This window comes from Sturnira hondurensis, unplaced genomic scaffold (genome assembly GCF_014824575.4).
Source record: "Sturnira hondurensis isolate 20B ecotype Veracruz unplaced genomic scaffold, ASM1482457v3 Scaffold0016663, whole genome shotgun sequence".
Taxonomy (NCBI): Eukaryota; Metazoa; Chordata; class Mammalia; order Chiroptera; family Phyllostomidae; genus Sturnira; species Sturnira hondurensis.
In genome coordinates, this window is record NW_028089294.1 from 4522302 (window position 1) to 4546560 (window position 24259).

General features: G+C 36.7%; 1 protein-coding gene across 2 annotated transcripts in view; it reads right to left on the reverse strand.

Moving 5' to 3' along the window:
• The window catches only part of LRPPRC (leucine rich pentatricopeptide repeat containing), a 105876-nt gene that overhangs the window by 63358 nt on the left and 18259 nt on the right, over positions 1 to 24259 (reverse strand). The window contains exons 5-15 of one of the 2 annotated variants that reach the window (XM_037066498.1): positions 24148 to 24206; positions 22807 to 22893; positions 22052 to 22178; positions 21374 to 21518; positions 20922 to 21067; positions 20302 to 20407; positions 20112 to 20219; positions 15381 to 15499; positions 13666 to 13759; positions 10487 to 10553; positions 1024 to 1051 (exon numbers count right to left, since the gene is read on the reverse strand). In XM_037066498.1, coding sequence (XP_036922393.1) covers positions 1024 to 1051; positions 10487 to 10553; positions 13666 to 13759; positions 15381 to 15499; positions 20112 to 20219; positions 20302 to 20407; positions 20922 to 21067; positions 21374 to 21518; positions 22052 to 22178; positions 22807 to 22893; positions 24148 to 24206 — 1086 coding nt within the window. Of the gene's footprint in view, positions 1 to 1023; positions 1052 to 10486; positions 10554 to 13665; positions 13760 to 15380; positions 15500 to 20111; positions 20220 to 20301; positions 20408 to 20921; positions 21068 to 21373; positions 21519 to 22051; positions 22179 to 22806; positions 22894 to 23763; positions 23841 to 24147; positions 24207 to 24259 lie in introns of those variants that run through there. The other variant, XM_037066499.1, reaches the window with a different exon arrangement.

A 24259-nucleotide genomic window follows, 5' to 3' on the forward strand; every position in this document is an offset into this window, starting at 1 on the left:
TTGTTTTCTAAAGTGTCAGAATCATGAACTACATCATATATATCTACTACTAAATTTATTTGTTCTTAAAATAGCACCTGGCACATATTATAAGTATTGATAATTCAAACTGCAGTTACTACTACTGCTATTTATTTGCTAATATAAAAAATTAGACAAAAGTAACCATATCCCATTTCCTTCCACCATGAAAATCATGCTGTGGTTAATGGCAATTCAAAGGACAGCTGGGATAGAAACTCTTCAAAAACAAAGTAAAAAAATTGTCACCTACAAAGTGGTTTTTAACCAGCATAGACAGGTATGGAAAATAGACAATAAATTCTATCAGAAGTTGTAGCCGTACATTAAGTCAGTCCCATTTCATACCAAATTTAAACAAAGACATATTTAATGAATAAACCAATAAAAAACTTTCTAGTTGAAAAATTACTTCCAAATATAACTATCCCCACCATATATAATAATTGACTATATAGTCTGAATAACAGCGTAATATGTAGAACAAACTTGAATAAAATTTAGATTTTAAAAAATATTTAAATTGGAAATTCCAATCAATGATGCACATTCTGATTTCATTTAGTTACAAACATGTCCAATGATTCAACATAAGGATAATGGTACTTCCTGTATAAAAGCAGTTCACTCCTTAAAAAAGGCAGTGGTTTCAAACTGGTCAGCATGTCATTCATATATAGATACACATATACAAATATATCAGAATGTATATATTTTAAAAATTAACTATTAAACCTAATGGTCAAATGTCAAGGCAAAAAAGGTCGACAGTTGTCCTCCGGAAAAGTTAAAAACCTTAAGAAAGATTTAGGACTTAGAAGTCAATGATTGCTTCAATAATAAATTTCATGCTCCAGGGAAGCAGTTTTAAAATGATCAACTTCCAGATTCTAAACTCACTAACTTAAAATAATATAGATCATGAATGTGTACACCTACTACAACATTCGCTTTTAAAAGCTTATACATCATCGCCTTAGGGTTTGCATTATTAGCACTTACCTTGCTCCAAAGATCTATATTCATAGACCTGTAGGGGGCAGCAAAGGATTAAAAATAAACTCAGGTTTAAACACCATTTTAAGTTACAGTGAACTAGCAATTATTATATGCAGTGCATACAGATTAAAGCCATAAAACAAATAAGTAAATAAATGTTTCCAAAGCAAGACGAATTTTCAGGAGAAGATAATTTAAAAAGGCTGGCTCCCACTGACCTTAGAACTCTTAAAATAAAGGTTAGTTTGGGCAAGAATCATTAAGAACCAACCCTAAACTTTGGGGAGTTTGATGGAGCAAATTATTTCCATGGTCTCAAAAATATCTGCCCACAGAATGCTTATTACTTGTAGTGGGAAAGACAGTAACCGTAAAATGGAGAAACTGAGTAACATTCATCTGGTGAGTAAAACTGACAACACCAACAAGATGCTGATGGACACTGTGTTTTTAGATTTAATTCCCCGAGAAAAACAGAATTCCTGGGATAATTCAGCCACAAAGAACCATCGTGAGGAACATTCTATAAAATAACTGACTTATATATTCCAAAAATGTTAATGTCATATAAGACAAAAGAAAATGTTTTTAAAAAGACAACTAATATTCATTCCTAAACTGGATTCTGTACAGGAACAGGGAAATATGAAAACACACACGCAAAGCTGGTGAAACTGATGAAATATAAAGTATATTAGACAAAAATAATCAACGTTAAATTTCCTGAACTTGCTAACTGTGCTGTGGCTGTGTAACAGAATAACCTCGTTCTGCAGAATTATATACTGACCTGCTTATGGGTAAAGGGTCATGTCGTGATGCATGCAATCTAAGCCCAAACAGTTCCAAAAAATAAATTTTATATGTCTGTCTGTATGTATATGTATGTATGTGTATGTATGTATGTACAGATGGATGGAGGGAATGAATGATGCTAATGCAGCAAAATGCTGAACGTTAGTAAATGGAGTACGCAATATTCAATATAATTCTTGTTAACTACGTAAACGTGAAATTATTTCAAAGAAAACAAAAGGAACAGCTCGCCTAAAATTTGCCTGTTCAAATGAAAATCCATTTGCAAAACAGGATAACCAATGAACACTAGTCTCATACTACTTCTAAGCTTTGTAAACTTAATGTCTATATGGTTTATGTCTATGTAACTCAAATATATAATGTACTTTATATGTCTTAGTGGTAATTTTACAATGTAAATACATTACAATTTATATATTCATTATAACTGCATATTATATACAGTGTAAAAAACACCCACAAAATCCTCAAACCTGAGGTCAGGCAGGTTTAATTCTGGGTGGACTGCGTCTTGGTAGAGTGAGTTAGTAGGGCACGTAGTTGTACTTAGAAACATGTTCAGAATGAACTGATACACACACCTTGAATGGATTTCAGGGGCATTAATGCTAAATGAAAAAGAACAATCTTAACACATACTTTATGAGCCCATTTACATAACCACTGGAAAATAACAGACTACAGAAACTGAGAACAAATTAATGGTTGCCATGGGTTTAACAACTATAGAAATTGAGAACAAATTAATGGTTGCCCTGGGTTAGAGACGGTGGGGCACAGGGAATGACCAGTGAGTTAGGGCCAGGGGTGTTTGTGGTGGTGGAATAGTTCTGTATCTTCCTGCAGTGATGGTTACACGAATCTACCCGTGCTAAAATGTGAGAACTGTACACGAACACTGCACTAATGTCAGATTCCTGGTTTTCATGATGTGCTGTAGTAACGTAAGGAATGCAGTTATATCAGGAATACCTACGGAAAACTCCAGGCTGCAGCCGGAAACCACCTCTCACTTAATCCAAGAGAGTTTTAATTTTCATCTCACCTGTCCACTGATCACCGAGCAAGCCTCCTCTGACTACCTGACATTTTTATAAGCCAAAAAACCCCAAGATTTTCTTTCCAGATAGTAACTGTAAGAAGAGTGAGAACTCAAGATACTAAGATAAAACACTGTGCAGCGAAGAGTAAGATACAGTAAAAATAGGTTAGGAAGAGCCTTAATTCCAAGGACTCTTAATGTGTAGTTGCCCACCACATGTAAGAAATGGTGGGGGTTGGGGGGAGTAGAAATAGCAGTTTCCAAGTACATGAGAGGCCAATGTCCAAAGTGCACAATATTTAGATGGCATGACTTGGAGTTTTTCAGCTTTTGTGTGTCATGTACTCCTTTGGGAATTTGATGAATTCTTCTCAATTACTGTTAATTTTGTCGTGTGATAACACTACAGTGCTTATTTTTATTTAAAATAAATTCTGAGGTGTACATTAAAGTATCTGGGTGGAATAACAAGAGGTCTACCATTTAAACAGTTCAGGAAACCAGGGAGGGGCGGGAGGGGGTTGCAAAAGGAATAAATGAAGCGACTTTGCCAAAATCGTAACCGATGAAGCTGGATTGATCGGGACTTGGGAGTTTCACTTTTGCAAACGTTTGAAAACTCTTAAGAGAATAAAAAACACATACCAACTCTGGTCTAAATTTTGCATCTCTATTCCAACTCTCAACATTAGTAAACTGGGCTTCCTTTTTAAGAAAAGCTATTTTAATCATCTCTTTGATCAAAATATCAACTCAATAGAGAGTAAAAATATTGCTAAGATATTAAACTGAACTCAAACCAGGCACGAAGTGACTAGGAAAGGCACAGAGATAAACTTCCCAAACTGCACAGCTACCTAAACAACTGGAAGCGATTGAAAGCACTACCTTGCATATGCAGCTTTATGATAAGTGGGACAAATTAAAAAAACACACACACACAAACAGAATCTTTTAAAACTAAGCTTTAAAAAAGAAAAAGAATGGTTAACATCTCCTTACTGCATGCTCACTCCCTAATCAACTGCAATCTGGCTCCCAGCCACAAACCTGCGCCTAAAGCACTTTTGCTAAAATAACCACCAATCTACGCTCAGAAACTCACCTCACACTCCTCCATCCTCTCGGACAACATTTTGAGATGTGCTGCTGTTGATCGTTATCTGCCAATTTCCCTGTGATGCTACTCAATCTGTTTCAGCAATTCTCTTTCCCTAGCTGCTCCTTCAAAGTAACCCTCTGTACTAGGTCCCAAGGGCACTGTTCGGTTATTTTTAAGGCAATACTGCATGCAGGTTTTTAAATTTGTTTCACAGAAGAGGAAACAGACTTAGAAAGACTACTTGCCTCCACCTTAAGTCCCACAGGCTCCCCAAAAGATCTCACAAATAGCTGATCATTTCTCCATGGTGTCCTGCTCCCCCATCTCTTACCTGCACCCCTTTCTCCGCCCTTCAAATACCCACTTCTCAGATGTCTTCATTGTGCAGACTTCCAATGGCTCAAAGCCATGACTCAAGGTCCAAAGCTAGTAACTTAGAATAAGGTCATTCATGAAGAGAGCCTCATGCTACCACGTTGGCTTTATTTCTTGCCACTGTTCCATGGTTTCCTGGGCTACCATTTATCAGTCGACCTTCAGGTCCCCAGATGCAGCGTTCCCTCTGCCTCCAGACTTTGCCTGGAACGCCCTTCCTTCCCTACAGAAAAACTCCCACTCACCCTTCAATTCTCAGCTCAATACCGTCTCTGCACATCTTGAACAGAGAGATTCTCGTCTCCTCTCGACACTCCTGATTATCCAGACTAGTGTGCGGTTGCTTTCTTACCCTCTGGTCTCCAACCATGAACTACAACGAGGGGGCAAGAAGTTTCCTCCTCATCTCTGAATTATTTATCGCACACTCCCAGCCCACAACACAAACTAAAGAGTTAACACTATTTTCTGGGCACTCACAAATTGGTGAAGTGCTTCTCTTCCCCCTGTAAAACTGTCACAAAGGAACATCACTGGCTGCCTAAAAAGAAAACCTTAATAGCTGGTATTTAACTTGGTGACATCAACAGGGCCAGCAACAGAAACTTGCTTTTTCTCGCATGCGCAGGACAGGCTCCCCTGCCGCAGGTCAGAAATTGCCCCTCAGACCGCGGAACTTTCTCTGCATACTTAAAAGGACTCCACTGCTCCGCAGAAACTCTGAAACACTTCTCTTCTGATGTGTTACACTCCCCGTCAAGTTGTGAAGTAACGTCAGTGACACAGTGTCTCTTAGAAGTGACTCAGTATCTCTGGTGGAGGAGTGTCCAGTAAAATATACAATGGACACTATCTTACTTTTCATTTGAACTTTGTGCAGCTGGTATTATTGTTGGAAGGGAAGAAAGTCCTATTCATACTAAACATCTTCCTGCCCTGGATTTGACATAAGAATTTACTGACTTTATCAGTAAGAGCTAAATGCCCTTTAAAATATACTCTCAAAATAGCCTTTTAAAAACAATGTAAGGAAAAATTCCCTAATAATCTTGAATAATCTCACCTTATCTAAGCAGTATTGATGTTAAACAGTTTTCTACAAGTTACTTTGCCTACATATGTCAGACAATTTATAAACTGGAAGTTGAGGAAGACGTTATACTTGCTTGGTAATCAATGACCATTTCCTGAGCTTACCAACTTACAGAAATGCTAACTTGCCACTTAAATACTACTTTCAAAAGATATAAAAGAAACACTGTTGGTTTTTAAAAATATATATATTTTATCGATTATGCTATCAGAGTTGTCCCAGCTTTTCTCCTTTGCCCCCTCCAGCTGGTACCCCCATTCCCTCCAGCAATCCTCCCCTTAGTTCATGTCCATGGGTCATGAATATCATGCACATAAGTTCTTGGGCTTCTCCATCTCTTATACTGTTCTTAACACTCTCCTGTCTATTCTGTAGCTACCAATTTGTGCTCCCAAGGTATCCCTCCCAATTTTTACCCACTGCACATGGGAACGTGCCTCTCTGCACCACATCACCTCCGTGCAACTCCACCCCTCCTGCCCATCTAGGTGAGTGTGGCTTCCTTAAATTCTTGGTTGTCGGACTTCCATACAGCTTGACTTTCTGACGTATCTGGGTGGTATCTGTTGTGTAGTCTAGTTATGTTTTTCTGTAGTTGTGACAGAAGGCAAGGCATGTTTACGTAAGCTTCCATCTTGACTAGAAGACCATTTGTTGGTTTTTCAAAAATATTTTAGGATAGCATAAAAATTAATCTTGGCTAAAATAGGTTATAGAACACACACCAGGAACTACTCTCATACACCCTGGACCTACCACTAGGTGGCAGAATACACCAAAGGTAACTAAGTATTCCCAAAATTGCATTCTAATACTGAAATGCAGACCCAAGTTTCCCCTAGATTAGTTCCAGTGACTATAGTATTTCATTTAACATTCTAAAACTTCTAACATTTCTGACAACTATGAATAATTATTTTTGGTAAGGAGTAACTAAATCAACCTCCTACACAATAACCCTTACAAGCAGTTGCAGGTAGCTAATTTGGACACTCTTGGGACTGTCATTAAATGCTGTTTCCTCCTATCCACTCAGTCAATCTCCAAGGTCCCGGAGTTGCAACAGTACCCTGAGAAGCGCACGGCAGGTGACTGTTCCAACAGCTGTACTGACTGTCCTAACAAAGGAATGTGAACATACACATTACTTGATTCAGCATCAGATGAAACAGAAGGCTACATTAACGCCAAGATAATGGGTTATAATGACACAGATTATGTTTTGTATTCCTGGTAGTTTTGGGGGAGGGAGGAAAAGAAAGAAACCACCAGTAGTAACAAATGTTTTGAATTATGCACATTTTTTATGAATAATGGCAAATTACCACAGCCTGAAACTTTTCTAAATCTACAATTTAAAAAATTCATCAGTATATAATCTAGTTTTGGAACCCACAGATTTAAAATTCTTTTTTGGAACAGACTAGTTAAAACAGATTTTTACAAGGCAGAGTACCAGAGGAGAAGCTTAACAAAGGGAGCTCGGGGAGCTTCTGAGAGTTGCCCTCGGTCTTCAGCTGATCACCGAAAAGCACGGGTGACGGAGAGAAAAGCTGAAGCCGAGGAGGAAACCACCTGAGATCTTTTCAGAGGCCCTGAAAAAGACAATTCCTAGAACTCCCACAGGGATTGGAACCGTTCACATTCCCAACAATTTCCAGATGCCTGGAAGCTGGCACGGAGAGAACTCAGCCTCAATACCAGGGCTACGCTAATGTAATGCAAACACCCACACCCTAAAGGCTGCTCCAGTCCTGCCTAGCACAGCGTAGAAACAAGCACTAAGAAAAGTGTTCCAAGTAACTTAACTCAAGACTGTCTCAGAACAAAGCTCAAAAATATTAAAGAAATACCAAAAAAATTTCAGATCCACCAGAATAAAATCCATACCTGACATCCAAACAGAAATTACAAAGAAACAGAAATGTATAACACATAATGAGAAAAAAAAAAAACTATAAACAGACCCAGAAACGACACAGATGATGGAATACGAAACAAGGACATCAAAACATCTATCATTAATATCTTCATAGAATTGAGAAGAAAAAAGCATGAGCATATTAAGGAGACAGAGAAGATATTTCAAAAACTCCAAGTTGAATTTCTAGAAATGAAAAATATAATGTCCGAAACTAAAATACATTCCAAAGGTATCTTTGTCTCATCCAAGCCTCCACATTGCACAAGTCTACTTTCTTCAAATAAAGGACAAGTTCTTTTTTTTTTTAAGATTTTATTTATTTATTTACCTTTACAGGGGAAGGAGAGAGGGAGAGAAACATCAATGTATGGTTGCCTTTTGTGCGTCCCCTGCTGGGAGCTGGCCTGCAGGGAACTGGACTACAACCCAGGCATGTGCCCTGACTGGGAATCGAACCGAGATCCTCTGGTTCGCAGGCCCGCGCTCAATCCACTGAGCTACACCAGCCAGGGCTCAAGTTCTTTTATGTTATTTAAAATATTTCACAATTTGATCCCAACCAACATATCCGGTCCCAACAATAAATACTCCCTGAGTTAAAGAGGATGCCTAAAAACAGAGGTAGAAAATAAGGCCTTAATAATTAACACGATAATATTGGTCATGTGCCAGGTATTAATCTACACACTGAAGACAGTGCAATAAATCGAACAGACATGACTTTGGTTACCTAAGTTGCCAGCCTGCAGTAAGTCAGAAACAGCAAATCAGCCCTGGCTGGTGTGGCTGAGTGGATGGAGTGCCAGACTGCAAAGCTGGTGGTCACTGGTTCTATTCCCAGTGGAGGCCCATGCCTGGGTTGCAGGCTGGGTCCCCAGTGGAGGGGGCGCACGGGGGACAAGCACACACTGATGTTTCTCTCCCTCCCTTCCCCTCTGCCTAAAAATAAATAAATAAAATCTTTAAAAAATAAACAGATTATTTAACGATGTGTAGGCTACTTAAGAGAAACATACTGAAAGTTGTTAAGAGTAATAGCAAAGAAATTTGACAGCAAAGATGAGGGCACAAAAGTAAAAAGCAGAAACAGAGGTAACAGAGCAACCAGGCACTCCTACTAGAGGGGCAGGCAGCTCTGCATACTTTGATCAATGAAGCCGCTAAAAGCTTAATGACTGACTTGTGTATATGTCAGAACATACAATTTGGTTTTTTCCACCATATTGGATCAACTTTATAGTCCACATACTCTGTCTAAGTCTAGGTTTTGTGAAATATAACTGACATTTAAACTGACTAAGAAAATACAACATTAGTGAAAATAAAAAAGGAAATACCTACCACCTGGAAGTTTATACAGAAAACAGTTATAAAATAACTATAGAAAAATGTTACTACATTTCACTTCATAATGCATTCTGGGTTTTTTTAAAAAAAATCTGGCTCTACTAGTATGTCTATCCACTTGATTATGTATTCTGTATTTTCCAAACTTTATTTTTAAAGACAAAGATCCTTGGTTGTGTTTGTTTGTTTTCAATTTACATAAAACCATCCCTGGAAGGAGCAGAACTGCACGGGCTAAAGAAAGGGCAGCACACGGAACTCCACTACTGGTCCCACCTCCTCTCGTCTGCCACAGTGAACACATCTACAGAGAACTCTAGCCCTCAAACCAAGGAGACTCGAGATCACTCAGTCGTTATCAGAAGTCAAAGTCATTAACATTGTAAAAGCAGAAGAGTGATAAAAATAGAAACTCACTGCAGCACAAACACCCCTGTTAACAGCTGATTCTACAAGCATTGCCAGTCTCAGCTAAAACCCTGAGTGAAAGATACCAGGAACCAGGACAGACACACTGTCTCACCCCACATACATCCTATTAACTACAAAGCAGGTAAGCAAGGTTACTTTGCGGGGAGATACATGGGAACCACCACCGTAACCAAGTGACCAAACTTAGCTAATAGCACCAAAACTTGGCACCTGACAACAGTATCTCTTGATGCAGTAAGAAATACTGCAAAGTATTTCTAAGTATCACCCACAAAGTATTCTTGCTAAAATGTTCACAAGAAAAGAAATCAGACAAATAAAAATGTAGGAGGGACATTCTGCAGATAAAGTACCCTGGACTCTTCAAACAAAAGCCAGTGCCATAAAAGACAAAAGAGTTAAGGGAACTGCTCTTGATTTAAGAGAATATAAAGACAGCAATCAAATGCAATGCATGATCCTAATTGAATCCTCAATCAAAAAGTAAAACAGCTATAAAACAACTTTTTAGAACTGAGGCAATCTCAATATGGTGATATATATTATTATTAACTTTTTAGAAGTGATACTGCTATTGTAATTATACAAATAGCCTTATTCTTAGGAGACACAAGCTGAAGGATCTGGCATCATCAGAATCATGATGTCTACAACTTCAAGTGGTTTAGCAAAAAAAAACCCAAAAAACAAAAAAACCTGTATTATTTTCCATATGAACAACTGTAAATTTACTTTTGCCCCACATTGTATGTGCATACGTGTATCTGTACATATCTATACAGAATTATATAGTAGAAAAAGAGTACATAAGAAAGCAAGTAAATGTTGCAAAATATCAACAAGTGGTAAATGTACATAAAAGGTATGTGGATGTTTCCTTTACTATTCTTTCAACTTTTCTTTATGTTTAAATGTTTTCAAAATAACCAGCGTGGAAGGGAAAGGTCATCAACATTCTCTTAGTGCACAGAGGAGAGTAGTATTATACTGAATAAAGGTCACCTTGTAATTAATTAAATATTCAAAGTATAAACGAAACACACATGTCAATTCACCTATGACTCCAACTCTCCATTTTCAAACAGTCCTTCCTTCTTTAAAACAAGACCATCACCAAACTGTGTGTATTTCTTGGAAAAGGTAATATAAAAGGTTGCTTTAACTCATTTCAACTAGTTAGCAGGAAGAATAAAAACAGATTATTTCAGGTAGCTAGCACACTGGAAGATCTGGAAGACTACCTGTCCGTCTGTCCTCATGCAGTAGACAACAAAGACAGGAGGAATCAGACCACATCCAGGGAAAGAACCTTACATAAGGTGATCATCTTACCTCCTAAAGCCTAGAATTAGGCTGCCTCGCCAAGAAGCAAACGAGAAAGGCAATGTATTTGATTCCACTGCAAAAGAAAACAGTCACCGTTAAATCTCAGCCCCAAAACAGAAACTTAAATTATCATCTTATGTGGAAACACATTTATACCAATACCTTTTCATTCTCATTCTAGAAATTTTATCATTAAAATGGAAATGCTTTTCCATTTCAGAGGATAGTAAACTAACTATCCTCTGAAAACACTTTGTTTTCATGAATACATACAACTAATGAATTATAGATATTCTTTTACATAAATGACCCTAACTAACCTGCCAGCACGCTCGGCGTCGGCCTGGCCCACACGCCGAGGCTGTGTCCTGACGCACAGTGCGGCCCTACCAACAGAGAGCCTGTGACTGTGCTGTGGTGCCTCTGTCTTTAAAGATGAGGGAAACATTCTTTCCTGGGGGCTGGGTTCTGTTAAAACCATTCACACTTTCTCATTCTGTTTTCCACTGTGATNTATTCTTTTACATAAATGACCCTAACTAACCTGCCAGCATGCTCGGCATCGGCCTGGCCCACACGCCGAGGCTGTGTCCTGACGCACAGTGCGGCCCTACCAACAGAGAGCCTGTGACTGTGCTGTGGTGCCTCTGTCTTTAAAGATGAGGGAAACATTCTTTCCTGGGGGCTGGGTTCTGTTAAAACCATTCACACTTTCTCATTCTGTTTTCCACTGTGATCAATGACAAGCATTCATGTAAGAGTGACAACCTAAAGTCATAATAAAATAGGTCTTTACTTCTCTTATGTAACTGATTTATACTGATATTTCATTTTTCTGAGCATCTGTTTGCTCTACTATTATTTTGTCATTATACAGTCTACCTCTTTTTGTATTTCAGTGCTGATACCATAAGTCTGACCAGTCTTAGTATTATAATCAGACCCTAACTACCAAGGGATGGAATCACAGTAAGCATCTCCTGAATCTATTTTCTCTGACACTGTATTTTCCCTGTCACTGTATAAAAATGGTGCCCTGTTATTAAGTAATTAATTTAATCTTTTCTGTTATACATGCAATTTGGCTACTGAATAATATAAGATGGGTTGAATTATACAGGAACTCATAAATGGAAGCAAATTCTGAAGACAATAAATATAGTTTAGATGAACATTAAGATACTGGGTTGAGCCCTGGCTGGTGTAGCTCAGTGGATTGAGCTCAGGCTGTGAACCAAAGAGTCACTGGTTCGATTCCCAGTCAGGGCACATGCCTCGGTTTGCAGGCCAGTTCCCAGCATGAGAAGCAACCATACATTGATGTTTCTCTCCCTCTCTCCTTCCCTTTCCCTCTAAAGAGAAATAAATAAAATCTTTAAAAAAAAAAAGATACTGGGTTGACTAAAAAGAAAAAAACTCATGGGAAATGTCACATTAGACTTTAACATTATTTGCCCATCTCCCCTAAATATGAATAAAAATTTAGCCCACACATAAGGAGAATTGTTTTGGGTCACCTGTTACATCCCTCGAACAGGTAGCCTAAGTCTCAGGGTTCTATACCACATCTGAAAATCTAAATCATCTGAAAAATGACCTGTATTTCATCACTCAAGGAATTAAAGTACATGTCTTTCAGCAACCTTTAATTTACCTGAACAAATGAATTGTCCATGCCTCCAAACACAAATGGGGAAATATTTTCTGCTACTCCACAAACTCTCTACTCTACCACCTACCATACCCTGTGATGTGGTGACCAAAAAGTGCGGACCTAGGAGCTTCCTATAGTGAATACCGGCAATTACAGCACCAACTGCTCTCCAAACACCTCTACACCAAAAGGAGAGGGGAGGCACTGATGGAGTGAACTGAAATACTCCAGGCTTAAAGCTCCTGAAATTGTCTTTTCAAATTTAATAAGCAATCTCCTGAAAATTTATTTTTATACTATTCAAATTAGTATTTTACAGAATTTTGTCACATTTTTATTCATTAAAAAAGCAACCAGAACCATCTCAGCAAGTTGAAGGCTGCTGACAAAAAACATCTAGTTTCCTTAGCAACAAACAAGTCTGAAAAACCAAGAGGCTGACAAGGAAGTGGAAGGGTGGTATGGTAATGAGGAATGGCAGCGCTCATGTGTGCACGTTGTGTGCCCAGACTCCTCTGCTTCTGTTTGCATCGTGTCAGAACGGAAGATCTATACATTGTACAGAGTGGAAGGGAAAATCAATACACTCAATAGCCAGCATTAATACACAATGTTCAACTCAAATAACTACACCTCCAGCAGTCCCCATTCTTCACACTGAACATTTTACCTTTTCCTTACAATATGATGAACTGTTTTAAATAACAAAGACACAGGTAACATATACCAATAATCTGGATTTTACAAAACTTCCACCTATAAAATTGAATATACATTAATTAGAACTTAACTTTCAATATTTCAGGGGTTAGAAATTGAACTTTGTGTTTTGTTTTTAAATGTTTTCTTTTCTACATGATCTGATCATAAAAATGTCCCAAAATGAAGATTTTAAGAAATGTTCTATTTATTCAAATGTAGTATGGTTAAAAGCATTAAGTTAAAATTAGAAAGTCTTGGTTCTAGCTAAATCACTAACTTTGGGCAAAATCATGTAACTTCACTATTGCTTTTTTTCATCTATCAATGGGGGCAATTTTACCAACATGTGACGAACACTGTAAAGTACCTTTGCATTTTAAAGTATTTAGTAAAAATTTGCTGTTTTGGTTAATAAGCACTGCCTTTATGTAACTTATAGCTAAAGCAGGAGTTAGTTTAGAAAACACTTTCAGAAACAGTATCTCATGATTTTTACAACTTCCGCAAGGTAAATAAATAGATACTATCCAATAATCATTGGCTTAATTGTAAATAAAACCCAAGTCTTCTAGGTCCCCAGCCCTACCTATCACATTATCTCCAAGGTCCTTTAAACTTCCAAACTACATCCAAATTATCCACAAGATCAAATCATAAACTGACTTATCAGTCTGACTTAAATAAGATATTTAAAAACTTCTTTCCTTTCAAGGAAATTACCTTGAACTACACTGAGGTAGGCAATGAGGAGGCCATGAGCCACCCTGTGTGCTTTCAACAGTAACTGAAATCAGCCCTAGCAAGTTCACTGCCAGTGTTGCATACTTACAAAATGATAAAACATACTCCAAGTTCCCATTTACCGCTTCATTTCTCAATTCAGCTTGAGAAAACACATTACTTTCAGGTAGACATCCATTTTCCTGGGGGTAAAGCACATTTCAGTAACTTGCCTCAGCTAAAAACATACTAATATGTTATTCAAATTTCCTGTTTTCCCATTTCTTCATATTACCATATTCTGATAGTCCTTTATTTTCTAGAACAATATGTAAACTGAGTAACTGAACTTTAGCATGGGCTCCAACATTTCAAATTAAATGCTTATCTTCAAATTCAGATAATTTATTACCCTTAGAGTGCTTCCTTCTAGAAAGAACTTACTATTGATGAACTAGAACAATTCTCTAACTTAAACCCAAACAAAAATGAATGCACTGATCTATAATGACATTGTGGGCACACAGCAAGGTAAAAGTCAAGTTTCGTTTCTCTCCAAATGGTTAATCACTATTGCCAACAGCATCATCTGTTTAAAAATTTAAGTACATGAGCCAAAAATGAGCTCAAACACATTTACTGGGTCACTGTATAACAGCACAATATTAATAACTACTCAGTCAGTAATAAGCAATGAATAAAAATAAATTATGGTATATCCACACAATAAAACAGCATGCAAGCATTAAAAAATAATTGGAGTTACATGCCAGAATAACTGTAATGGAAAAGTGCCATGTGAAAAAAAGACTGAGAGATGAGAATATGTGGGAAATTACCTTTTCAACATATTTTTTAACAGTAAATTATGTACAGCACAGGCTCAAAATACTCTAAGTACCGTATTTCGCCATGTATAATGTGCTGTGTGTAATGTACACCCATGTTTTGTGTGCCTTACATGGAATTATGTAATCCTTGTACCCATATATAATGCTCACCTTTATTTTTCCCTCAAAAATTGTGGGCAAAAAAGTGTGCATTATACATGGCAGACTATGGTACTCAGGGAAGAGTGGGAAAGACACTTGAGACATAAATTCCACATTTCAGAGGGTTGTAATTATGTCAAAAAAAGAAAACAATCTCACAGTAGGAAAGTAAGGCATTATGTGACTAAGACTAAGTGTGTAAAAAACAGATATTTTGAACAAAATATTTCTCACTGAAGTATCTGATGCCGTCACGTCACTACTAATTGCACACAGCACAGTTCTGACAATGGAGAAAACAGGAAGTGCAACCCTGCTGGTCCGATGTACTTTGTACTAAGTCAGTTTCTTCACATGCTCCTCCACAAACGCCTTCCCTATTCCCATGGGGACAGGAAGTATGGGGTAGGAAAATAATGCTTTAGAGTAAAAAGTTAAAAAAAGATTAATTAAAAAAACAGAATAGTAAATACACTGAGTGTGTTATGAAAATGCACACAGAAGTGGAAAGCAATATTCAAAAAGTGAGGATTATAGCTGAACTGTAGAGTGGGATTAAGGAGCAAATACCGTCGTATTTAATATTTTCTGATATGGCCGTGCTGTCTTTCAACACACAAAAATGCTGCTTTATTTTCAAGGTTTTTTGAAATTTTACCACTATAGATGTTATACTAACCAGTATTTTTACAGAACTTTAGAAAACTATATACAAACATAAGCATCTTTAGTGCTCAGCTTAAGGACTTTTTCTTTTCTTTTTAGTTACACAAAACATTAGGGAGGAAAGATATTCTTTTCAAGTAAGAAATTAAAACCTATTTGTACTCACCTGCAAAACAGCACGAACTGACTTCACACTATCAAAGGATGGAAACACATAATTTATGTATGTCTCCTGGTTAGGGTTTACTCCCATTTCATGCATTCCTTTGAGGACTTCCACTATACCTATAAGATAAAATTTAAAGGCATGGAGATGAAGAATTTGGAATAAATTAACAAAAAATCAGAAAGTTTAGTTCATTTGCTTTCTGAATCATAATGAAGAAAGAATACTCAGCATTTTGTCTAAAAAAGTAATAAATCAACAGAACTGGGAAATAAGAAAAATTCTGTAATATAGAAATGATGATAATAAACCTCCTTACTTACCTCTCAGGGCAGTCATAAAAATTAAGAACAAAATATGAGTGAAACCCTAAAACTATTAAATAAATGTTAATAGTAACCATTTATTTTTACCTGTCTTAAAATACTCTAACAATTTAAAAATAATTTTCCTTAAATGTGTAGAATAAATGCAGCATAAGGTAACTAACTATATATTCAATTTTCTGATGCCTGAAAATGGCCAACAAAAACACTTTACCCAATCACATACACATTAAATGCTTTTTATTCTCTTAATTCTTCATTTTTCCAACAATGTTTATCAGGGGAGGAGTATATTCTGCTTACTTAGATGATCTGTATTACTAGCATTTACAACTTACATTTTTTTTAACTGAAACTAAAGCACATTTAAAAAACCTGGTTCACACCTTCCCTCAGATAAGTTCAGTCACTCCCTCAGCCATTCTGAGGGATCATACCAAAGACATTTACCTCACTAATATAGTCAGATGGGCCCTGATCGGCATGGATCAGTAGGTTGGGCATCCACCCGCAAAGCAAAAAGTCACCGATTCAATTCCCAGTCAGGGCACATGCCTGGGTTGCAAGTTCAGTCCCCAGTCAGGGCACATAAAAGGCAACCAATCGATGTTTCTTTCTCACATTCGTGTTTCTCACCCTCTCTCCCTCCCTTTCCCTCTCTCTAAAAATATATTTTAAACACCAACCAAAAGAACCTATTCACCCCAATGTTCATGGCAGCACAATTTATAATAGCCAAGTGCTGGAAGCAACCTAAGTGCCCATCAGTAAAATGAATGGATCAAAAAACCATGGTGCATTTACACAATGGCATTCTGTGCCGCAGAAAGAAAGAAGGAGCTCCTACCCTTTGCAACAGCATGGATAGAACTGGAAAGCATTATGTTGAGTGAAATAAGCCAGGTGGTGAAAGACAAATACCATATGATCTCACCTTTAACAGGAACCTAAACCAACAAAACAAGCAAATATAACCAAAGACACTGAAATTGACAACAGGCTGAGAGCGATGAGAGGGGAGAGGGGAGGGGAGGGAACTTCAGGAGAAATAGGGGAAAGGGTTTACAGGAACAAGTATAAAGGACACATGGACAATAATAAGGAGGGGTGGAAACAGGGGAGGAAGGTAGGGTGGTGGGGAGAACTGGGGTGCTAGGCTGGGGTGGGGAAAAAAGGCAGAAAACTGTACTTGAATGGTTGAAAAAGGTGACTGATCTGACATACCTACATACATCCTCCTAAAAAATAAAATTCATATTTAAAAAAGGATTAAAATAATCGTGTATTAACTTAGATATATAGGGACCACAAATCTCTATGAACTTAGCAATTCTAAACTAAGACTAAATAACCTAACAAAAATATTTCAAATGCAGTCATAAGCAGTTTTTTGAATCTACAGAAAAGTATCCATTCAAAAATTTTTATTAAAAATTAAAATAGTTCAAACTTTTGGGAAGGATATATGGTTTTAACTGAGCAATTTTCACCAACTATGAGCATTTACGCTACATAATTTTAGACTCTAATCATAGCACTCACTTTATTAGAAGCCAATTTCTTACTTTTCAAAAAGTGTTCTTGATTCAAACACTTCATTCAACTACCATTTAGGCTTTCATATTGACCCCTCCTGTATTCTTATTTTTATGTTGTCTGAATACTCCAGAGATGTAGAAAGATCCTCAGTCATTCTGGGTAATTTCCTCTCATTCAGGCCAACTTGCTAAAATTCTAAGTGGTGACTTTTCCATTTGTGCCCCAGAGAAATAAATCAGTAAGGTAAGCCATGAGGAAGTCATTATAAGAGTCTTTCTCACCAGTCGGTGATGGCTAAATTTGCAACCAGAAAAATTCCAGGATTCAATAAAAATCTGATCAGCCTATTGTTGAAAACTCTTGGTTCAGTCTGATCTGACCACTAACTACCTTTAATCTCCTGAAGGGTTTATTTATTCCATAGGAAACACCACCCCCCCACACACACCCTTTCTCACAGCAGCCACTACTTTATTCTGTTGCCTCTACCAGTTCATATGTGACTTTTCCTGGACAAAGAACGAGTTCACTGCATTAATAAAAATGTTACTTGCTTACCATACACTAAAGAAACTATATAAAATACATACAGACAGGCCTGGCTGGCGTAGCTCAGTGGATTGAGCGCAGGCCTGCGAACCACACGATCGCGGTTCAATTCCCAGTCAGGGCACATGCCTGGGTTGCAGGTCAGTTCCCAGCAGGGGACTCATGAGAGGCAACCATACACTGATATTTCTCTCCTTCTCTCCTTCCCTTCCTCTCTAAAGATAAATAAATAAAATCTTTAAAATACATACAGACATTCCCCTGTTACATGAAGGAAGACAGTAGATTATTATTTTGCTGTATTTCTGGACCTCCTACAAAGAAGACTAGTTTTTAAAAACTGTGAAACAATCAACAATATACTCTCAAGCTATCTTTCTTGGCTTTTCTATTTTTCCAAATAAAACCTTCATTGATTCTGGGGGAAAGTTGGGGGAATGGGTGAAAAAGGTGAATGGGATTAAGAAGTACAAATTGCAGATATAAAAATAGTCACAGGAGGTAAAGCACACACAGGGAACACAGTCAGTAACATTGTAATAAATACACATGGAGCCGGGTGGGTACCGGACTTAGTGATATGATCACTACTTAAGATACATAAATGTCCAAATGCTATTTTGTACACCTGAAACTAATACAATATTACATGTTAACTATAGTTGAAAGATAATTTTATTAAACCTTTATTGATTAAAAACATTGGTAACACTTTTTCAAATGTTCCTAATGCAAAAATCAGTACTTAATTTTTAACAAACAGCTAAAAATTTTTCATACAAACAATTCAGCATAATACTTACAAATGTCTAGTATAGAGGTGTTATGATATTACAAAACAGTATTTAAAAGAGGAAGACAGAGATCCTCACATCTAATCCCTCCCTCCACTACCGATGGCTAGATGTGGACTTTACAGTCAGTCACCGAATCGCTGCAGCTCTCAGTTCCTTCATCAATATAATGTGAGCTTTCAATGAGGCATTTCCCAAATCTGAATTCTAACATTCTAAGAAAAGACAGATTCAAGATAAAGCCCACTTTTCTACCAGAATTTCTACCAATTCTACCTGAATTTTTTTGTGTGGATAAAATGGGGTAACCAATTCCAGTCTAGATACAGTGCTAAGGTGGAGGAAAGCAAATTTACCAGATAAAGAAGCAAACATGTAAACAGGGGTCCCCAAAAGTATATTCGTATCTCTGTAAAGGTGGACAATACATACCCAAATATTTCCATGAAATGAGGTAAACTTTCTGGGACTCAAAAATACAGTTTAAAGGTTACTTCTTCGAGCTTTCAGAACTGGTGGATGTGTAAAGAGTTAATCAACTGGCATATTGTTTTCCAAAGATTTCTCTAAAAAGGATTTAGAGACTTTTACAGCCAGAAACAATTAGGGAATACTTCTTTCCCTATTTCCTTTAAGCCAGAAGACAGCTATATATTTAAAATAAAATTGCAATATGAAAGTCTGCTAAAAGCACTTTTTTTGTTGTTTGTGCATTCTGTTTGTCACCCAATGTCATACTAACAACGCTGCATCTCATTCTAAAGCACATTATACTTCGACATAAAATGAAAAAGACCGTTTTTTGTTTCCCCAAGGGGGAAGTACTTCTGTTAAAAGCATCTTTTTATGATACTACTCTTTCTGAATTACCAATAATGCAAACCAAAGAATTAGATACTGACTCTAAAATTTAATATTTGTTCAATTCTTATTCATATCCTATAGACATCCCATGTGTACAAGGGAAAAGTATGCTAAATGCTTAAACGTACTTAAGAACCTGAAAGAGTGAGCATTTCTGTCCTTCAATCAGCAGGCTGTCAGGTCATGAGCACTCACTCCGCAGTAACAGTTTCTCTGTCTTTCCTATTGTTCTAAGTCAGCTCAGTGAAGGAGAAACAGCCTGGTCCACCAGGAAAAGAGACAGATTATGTATCACTTTATTCTTCATAAGACCCGGCTAACTAATTTCAAGTACTATATGTAAAATCTAAACCTATAGAGTTTTAGGAAACTATAAAACAATGAACTATTTAAAACTATGTCACAAGTTTGAATATCAAGATCAGAGGTGAATGAAGAAATAAAATTAATGTTAACTAAGATGAAAGAACTCTATTACACTCAGGTTTTTAAAATGTTTATGTAATACTTTACTATAATTTAAACCAACCCTTATTTTCTCAGAAGATGTGATACTCATGAACAAGTATACTTTCCTGAAGAATTCAATTAGATGTGTGTGGAAATTGTTATACCAGATCTCTGAACCATCACAAATCAGTAAAAAGCAAAATCCTAACCTTGAACATTTTTCTGCTTCTGATGTCCAGCTAGCAAGGGCCAGAAATAATGAGTTCTGATAGGAAAACCTTCTTCCTTCAGAGCCTTCATCAGAGCTTTTGCCAAATCTGAAAGAGATATCATGAAATGTTACAAAGCAACCTCACAAAAAACTTATTTATGTTGCTTTTAATTATGAGAATGTAGTACCGGCTTTACTGGCTGCTAAAGCACACTGGAGTGTGAACTGCAAAGGAGACGTATGCAACTTGGCTTCCTTTAACTTCCTACAGTAGTCTTTCAGCTGCTCTGCAGGCTAGGGAGGGGAGACAAAGGACACATCAGCTGGATCTACAATTATTCCACCCTTTCCTCTTCTGCAAATATTACAACACTGCTGGGTTAAAAAATCTGAACTTCCCATCCTCTTCTACCCAATCACCTTACAACACAAAAACAAAGTTTCCATTATAATTGCTCTAATCTCCTTATAGGTTCTTATACTTAAAAAAAATTTTTTTTTTACACTGGCTGGATCACTCAAGTTGGTTGAAACATCATCCCATACACCAAAAGGCTGCAGGTTTGATTCCTAGTCAGGGCACATACCTAGGCTGTAGGTTTGAGTCTTGGTTGGGGCGCCTACTAGAGTCAACCAATTGATGTTTCTCTTTCACATCAAAGTCTGTCTGTCCTTCTGTCGCTCTCCTCTCCTCCCTCCCTTCTTCTCTCTCTAATATCATTAACATATTGGCCATCAGGTGAGGATTTAAAAAAATCTTACTTCACTACCTATCACATTGTCTACAATGTAAAAATGGACAGAATACCGTATTCATAGTCACACAGTGCCGTAAAAAGAAACTGCCAAAGTCACTCAGACCATCTTCCTTAGATACAGGACATGCTAATAAAACTTGAAATGCTGTATCTTCCAATTTTTCAGTGACTAAAAGCAAAATAAGGTTCATTGCATCTGGAAAGAAAACAAAGATGTCTTTTGTTACTGAACTGAGTAATACTTTTCATTGCAACCAATACGAAAGACAGACTTATGAACTACAAACACCAAAAGGATATAATAATATTCTGAATAATGAAGCACTTCCAAATCAAAACATCCCAATGTATTCATTAACACAAGTTTTTCAGTTTATTAAGCTGCTTTTAAGAGTCTTATGTTCACAACCCCTATTGCTAGAGAATGCCGTCCATATTCATCATGTAAAAACAGTAATTCAGTTTATCAGAAAAACCATTAAAGTAAAAAATTTTAAACTACCTGGAATATATCTTCTTTCATATGCAACTTTGTCCAAAATTTCCGAGACATACTGAGGATACCCAGCTTTACTGAAGCTGAAGATAATTTGCAATAAATCACGATCCATAAGGTAAAGATCAGACTTCTCCACCTTCTCCAGGGTCTACAGACAATTCCAGAAATTAGAAATACAAGTTAGAACAGTATTAGAACACCAAGATTCTATTTTAAAACTTAGGAACATATATCATCTAAAGATTTGGGACTACTACTTTTAAAAAATATTTTAATTATTTATTTTTAGAGAGAGGGAAAGGGAGGGAGAAAGAGAAAGAGAAATATCAATGTGTGGTTGCCTCTCACATGTCCCCCACTGGGGACCTGGCCTGCAACCCAGGCATGTGCCCTGACTGGGAATCGAACCAGCGACCCTTTGGTTCACAGCCTGTGCTCTATCCACTGAGCTACACCAGCCAGGGCTGGGACTGCTTTTATAAAACAGGAATATTGTACTTCAATGCTGTTACATTAACAACCAAGGTACCAAACTCTAGGAATTCTCTTAGCAATACTATTGTCTATAAGAGATATCTTTAAAAACAGATATAAACTATATTCTTCTGCTTCTTGCAAAACGTAACCCAAGCTTATACAAATGATTTTAAAGTATGCTTATTTATACAACACAAGTCACACCTGTTTAACGTGGTCAATGTCACCCTTTTCAGCGTACGCGTTCAGTAAGGCTAGATACGTGTCCCCACCAGGCTCGATCCCAGCCTCTTTCATCACCGTGAGAATATTCTCTGCATTCTCCATATCTCTGTAAGTTAATTCAAGGAGAATAAAACAGGTTACTATAATGCTGTCAAATGTAACACTATCATTCAATCTAAACTGTTATTACCTATGCTTATCAAAATTAAAAATTCTTAAGTACCATTTAGAAACATGGTAACATCAGAAACGAAAAAAATATTATTAAACTGGTTGTAGGTTTCTGAAATAATAAAAATCACAAACATCTCAAATTTTTACAGGTAACTTTTCCAAAAGAGAAACCAAATTTGTATCATAATTACATATACATTAAATAGTGTACATTCTTTCACTAGGTATGTTATGACTCAAATGTACTTTTTAGTGAAGAATAACATATAGTAAGTTATTCTTAAAAACAAAAAATATTTTTCAGGGCACCAGCAGATCAGTTCATAAATTTTACACTCAGTTGCTTTTTATCAGGCCCAATTTTCAAAACTAAACATTTTCAAATAAAAGTTTTATGAAACTGATAAATTTAAGAATATGGTATTTTTAAAACATGCTGGTTCTATCTCACATGCTCAAGGTTTTTTTGAGGGGGTAGGTAAACATGGTTTAAAAATATTCTACAGTATTTTTATGTAATTTAAACCTCATTTGAGAACAAAACCTCGTATGAACATTACCCAGCTCTTGCGTGCCCTGTGACAAGGGCACTGAAGACTGCCTCTGTGACTGGAAGGTCCTTAGTTTTCATAAATCCAAGAATCTTGCTACAATAAAAAAGAAACAAAAATACTCCTTGGAATTAATATCAAAGACACTTTCTATAACATGTACACACAAACCCCCATTCCTTGAAATTATATCAATAACTCCTGAAGTATTCTTGTTAAAATAGTATGTAATTTTTAAAAGTCTGTTTCTTCTATACCACTAAATTAACCTTTAAAAAGCATAAAATTTAGTAAGATTCACTGAGTTAAAAATGAGATTACACATTTCCATTTAAACCTTATTTCCTAAACCCCCTAGCCAAAAGTAGTAATAAATTTTACACAAGCAGAGAAATGTCACAACTGATTTTGTATGAGCCAGTGAGACAGTTTATAAATGAATGCAGTTTAAATGGCTAAGAACATTTCCTTTAAAAAGTATTAATTTAAATAAAATAAAGCCAGCTTTATATCTCAACAATTTTAAACCTCTGCTTTAATAAATCAGATTTTTTATTAAAATACCAAGTTTTAGCCCTGGCTGGTGTAGCTCAGTGGATTGAGCGCGGGCCTGCAAACCAAACAACCATGGTCCGATTCCCAGTCAGGGCACATGCCTGGGTTGCAGGCCAGCTCCCAGCAGGGGACACACGAGAGGCAACCATACATTGGTATTTCTCTCCCTCTCTCCTTCCCTTCCCCTCTAAAGATAAATAAATAAAATCTTTAAAAAAAATACCAAAAATATCTGTCACCTCTTACAAAACTTTATATTGCACATAAGTCATATTACCAAATACGCTAGATTAAAATACTTCTGAAATAATTTCCCTTACTAAGCAGAGACTCGATAAAAGAGAGAATGAATCTATCTAGGATTACAGGATATACATGTTTGCTTATACATACTTTTATGGAGTTCCCTACCTGGCACCTTCAATATCTCCCATATTACAGTACGCAGCAATCAACCTTTGGTATGTTACCTGCCGATGAAATGGGCCAGTTAATGTATTTTTAATATTTCTGGGTAAAAAATAAAAAATAAAAAATAAAAAATAGTGAATGTGACCANCCCTTTCCCCTCTAAAGATAAATAAATAAAATCTTTAAAAAAAAATACCAAAAATATCTGTCACCTCTTACAAAACTTTATATTGCACATGAGTCATATTACCAAATATGCTAGATTAAAATACTTCTGAAATAATTTCCCTTACTAAGCAGAGACTCGATAAAAGAGAGAATGATTCTATCTAGGATTACAGGATATACATGTTTGCTTATACATACTTTTATGGAGTTCCCTACCTGGCACCTTCAATATCTCCCATATTACAGTACGCAGCAATCAACCTTTGGTATGTTACCTGCCGATGAAATGGGCCAGTTAATGTATTTTTAATATTTCTGGGTAAAAAAT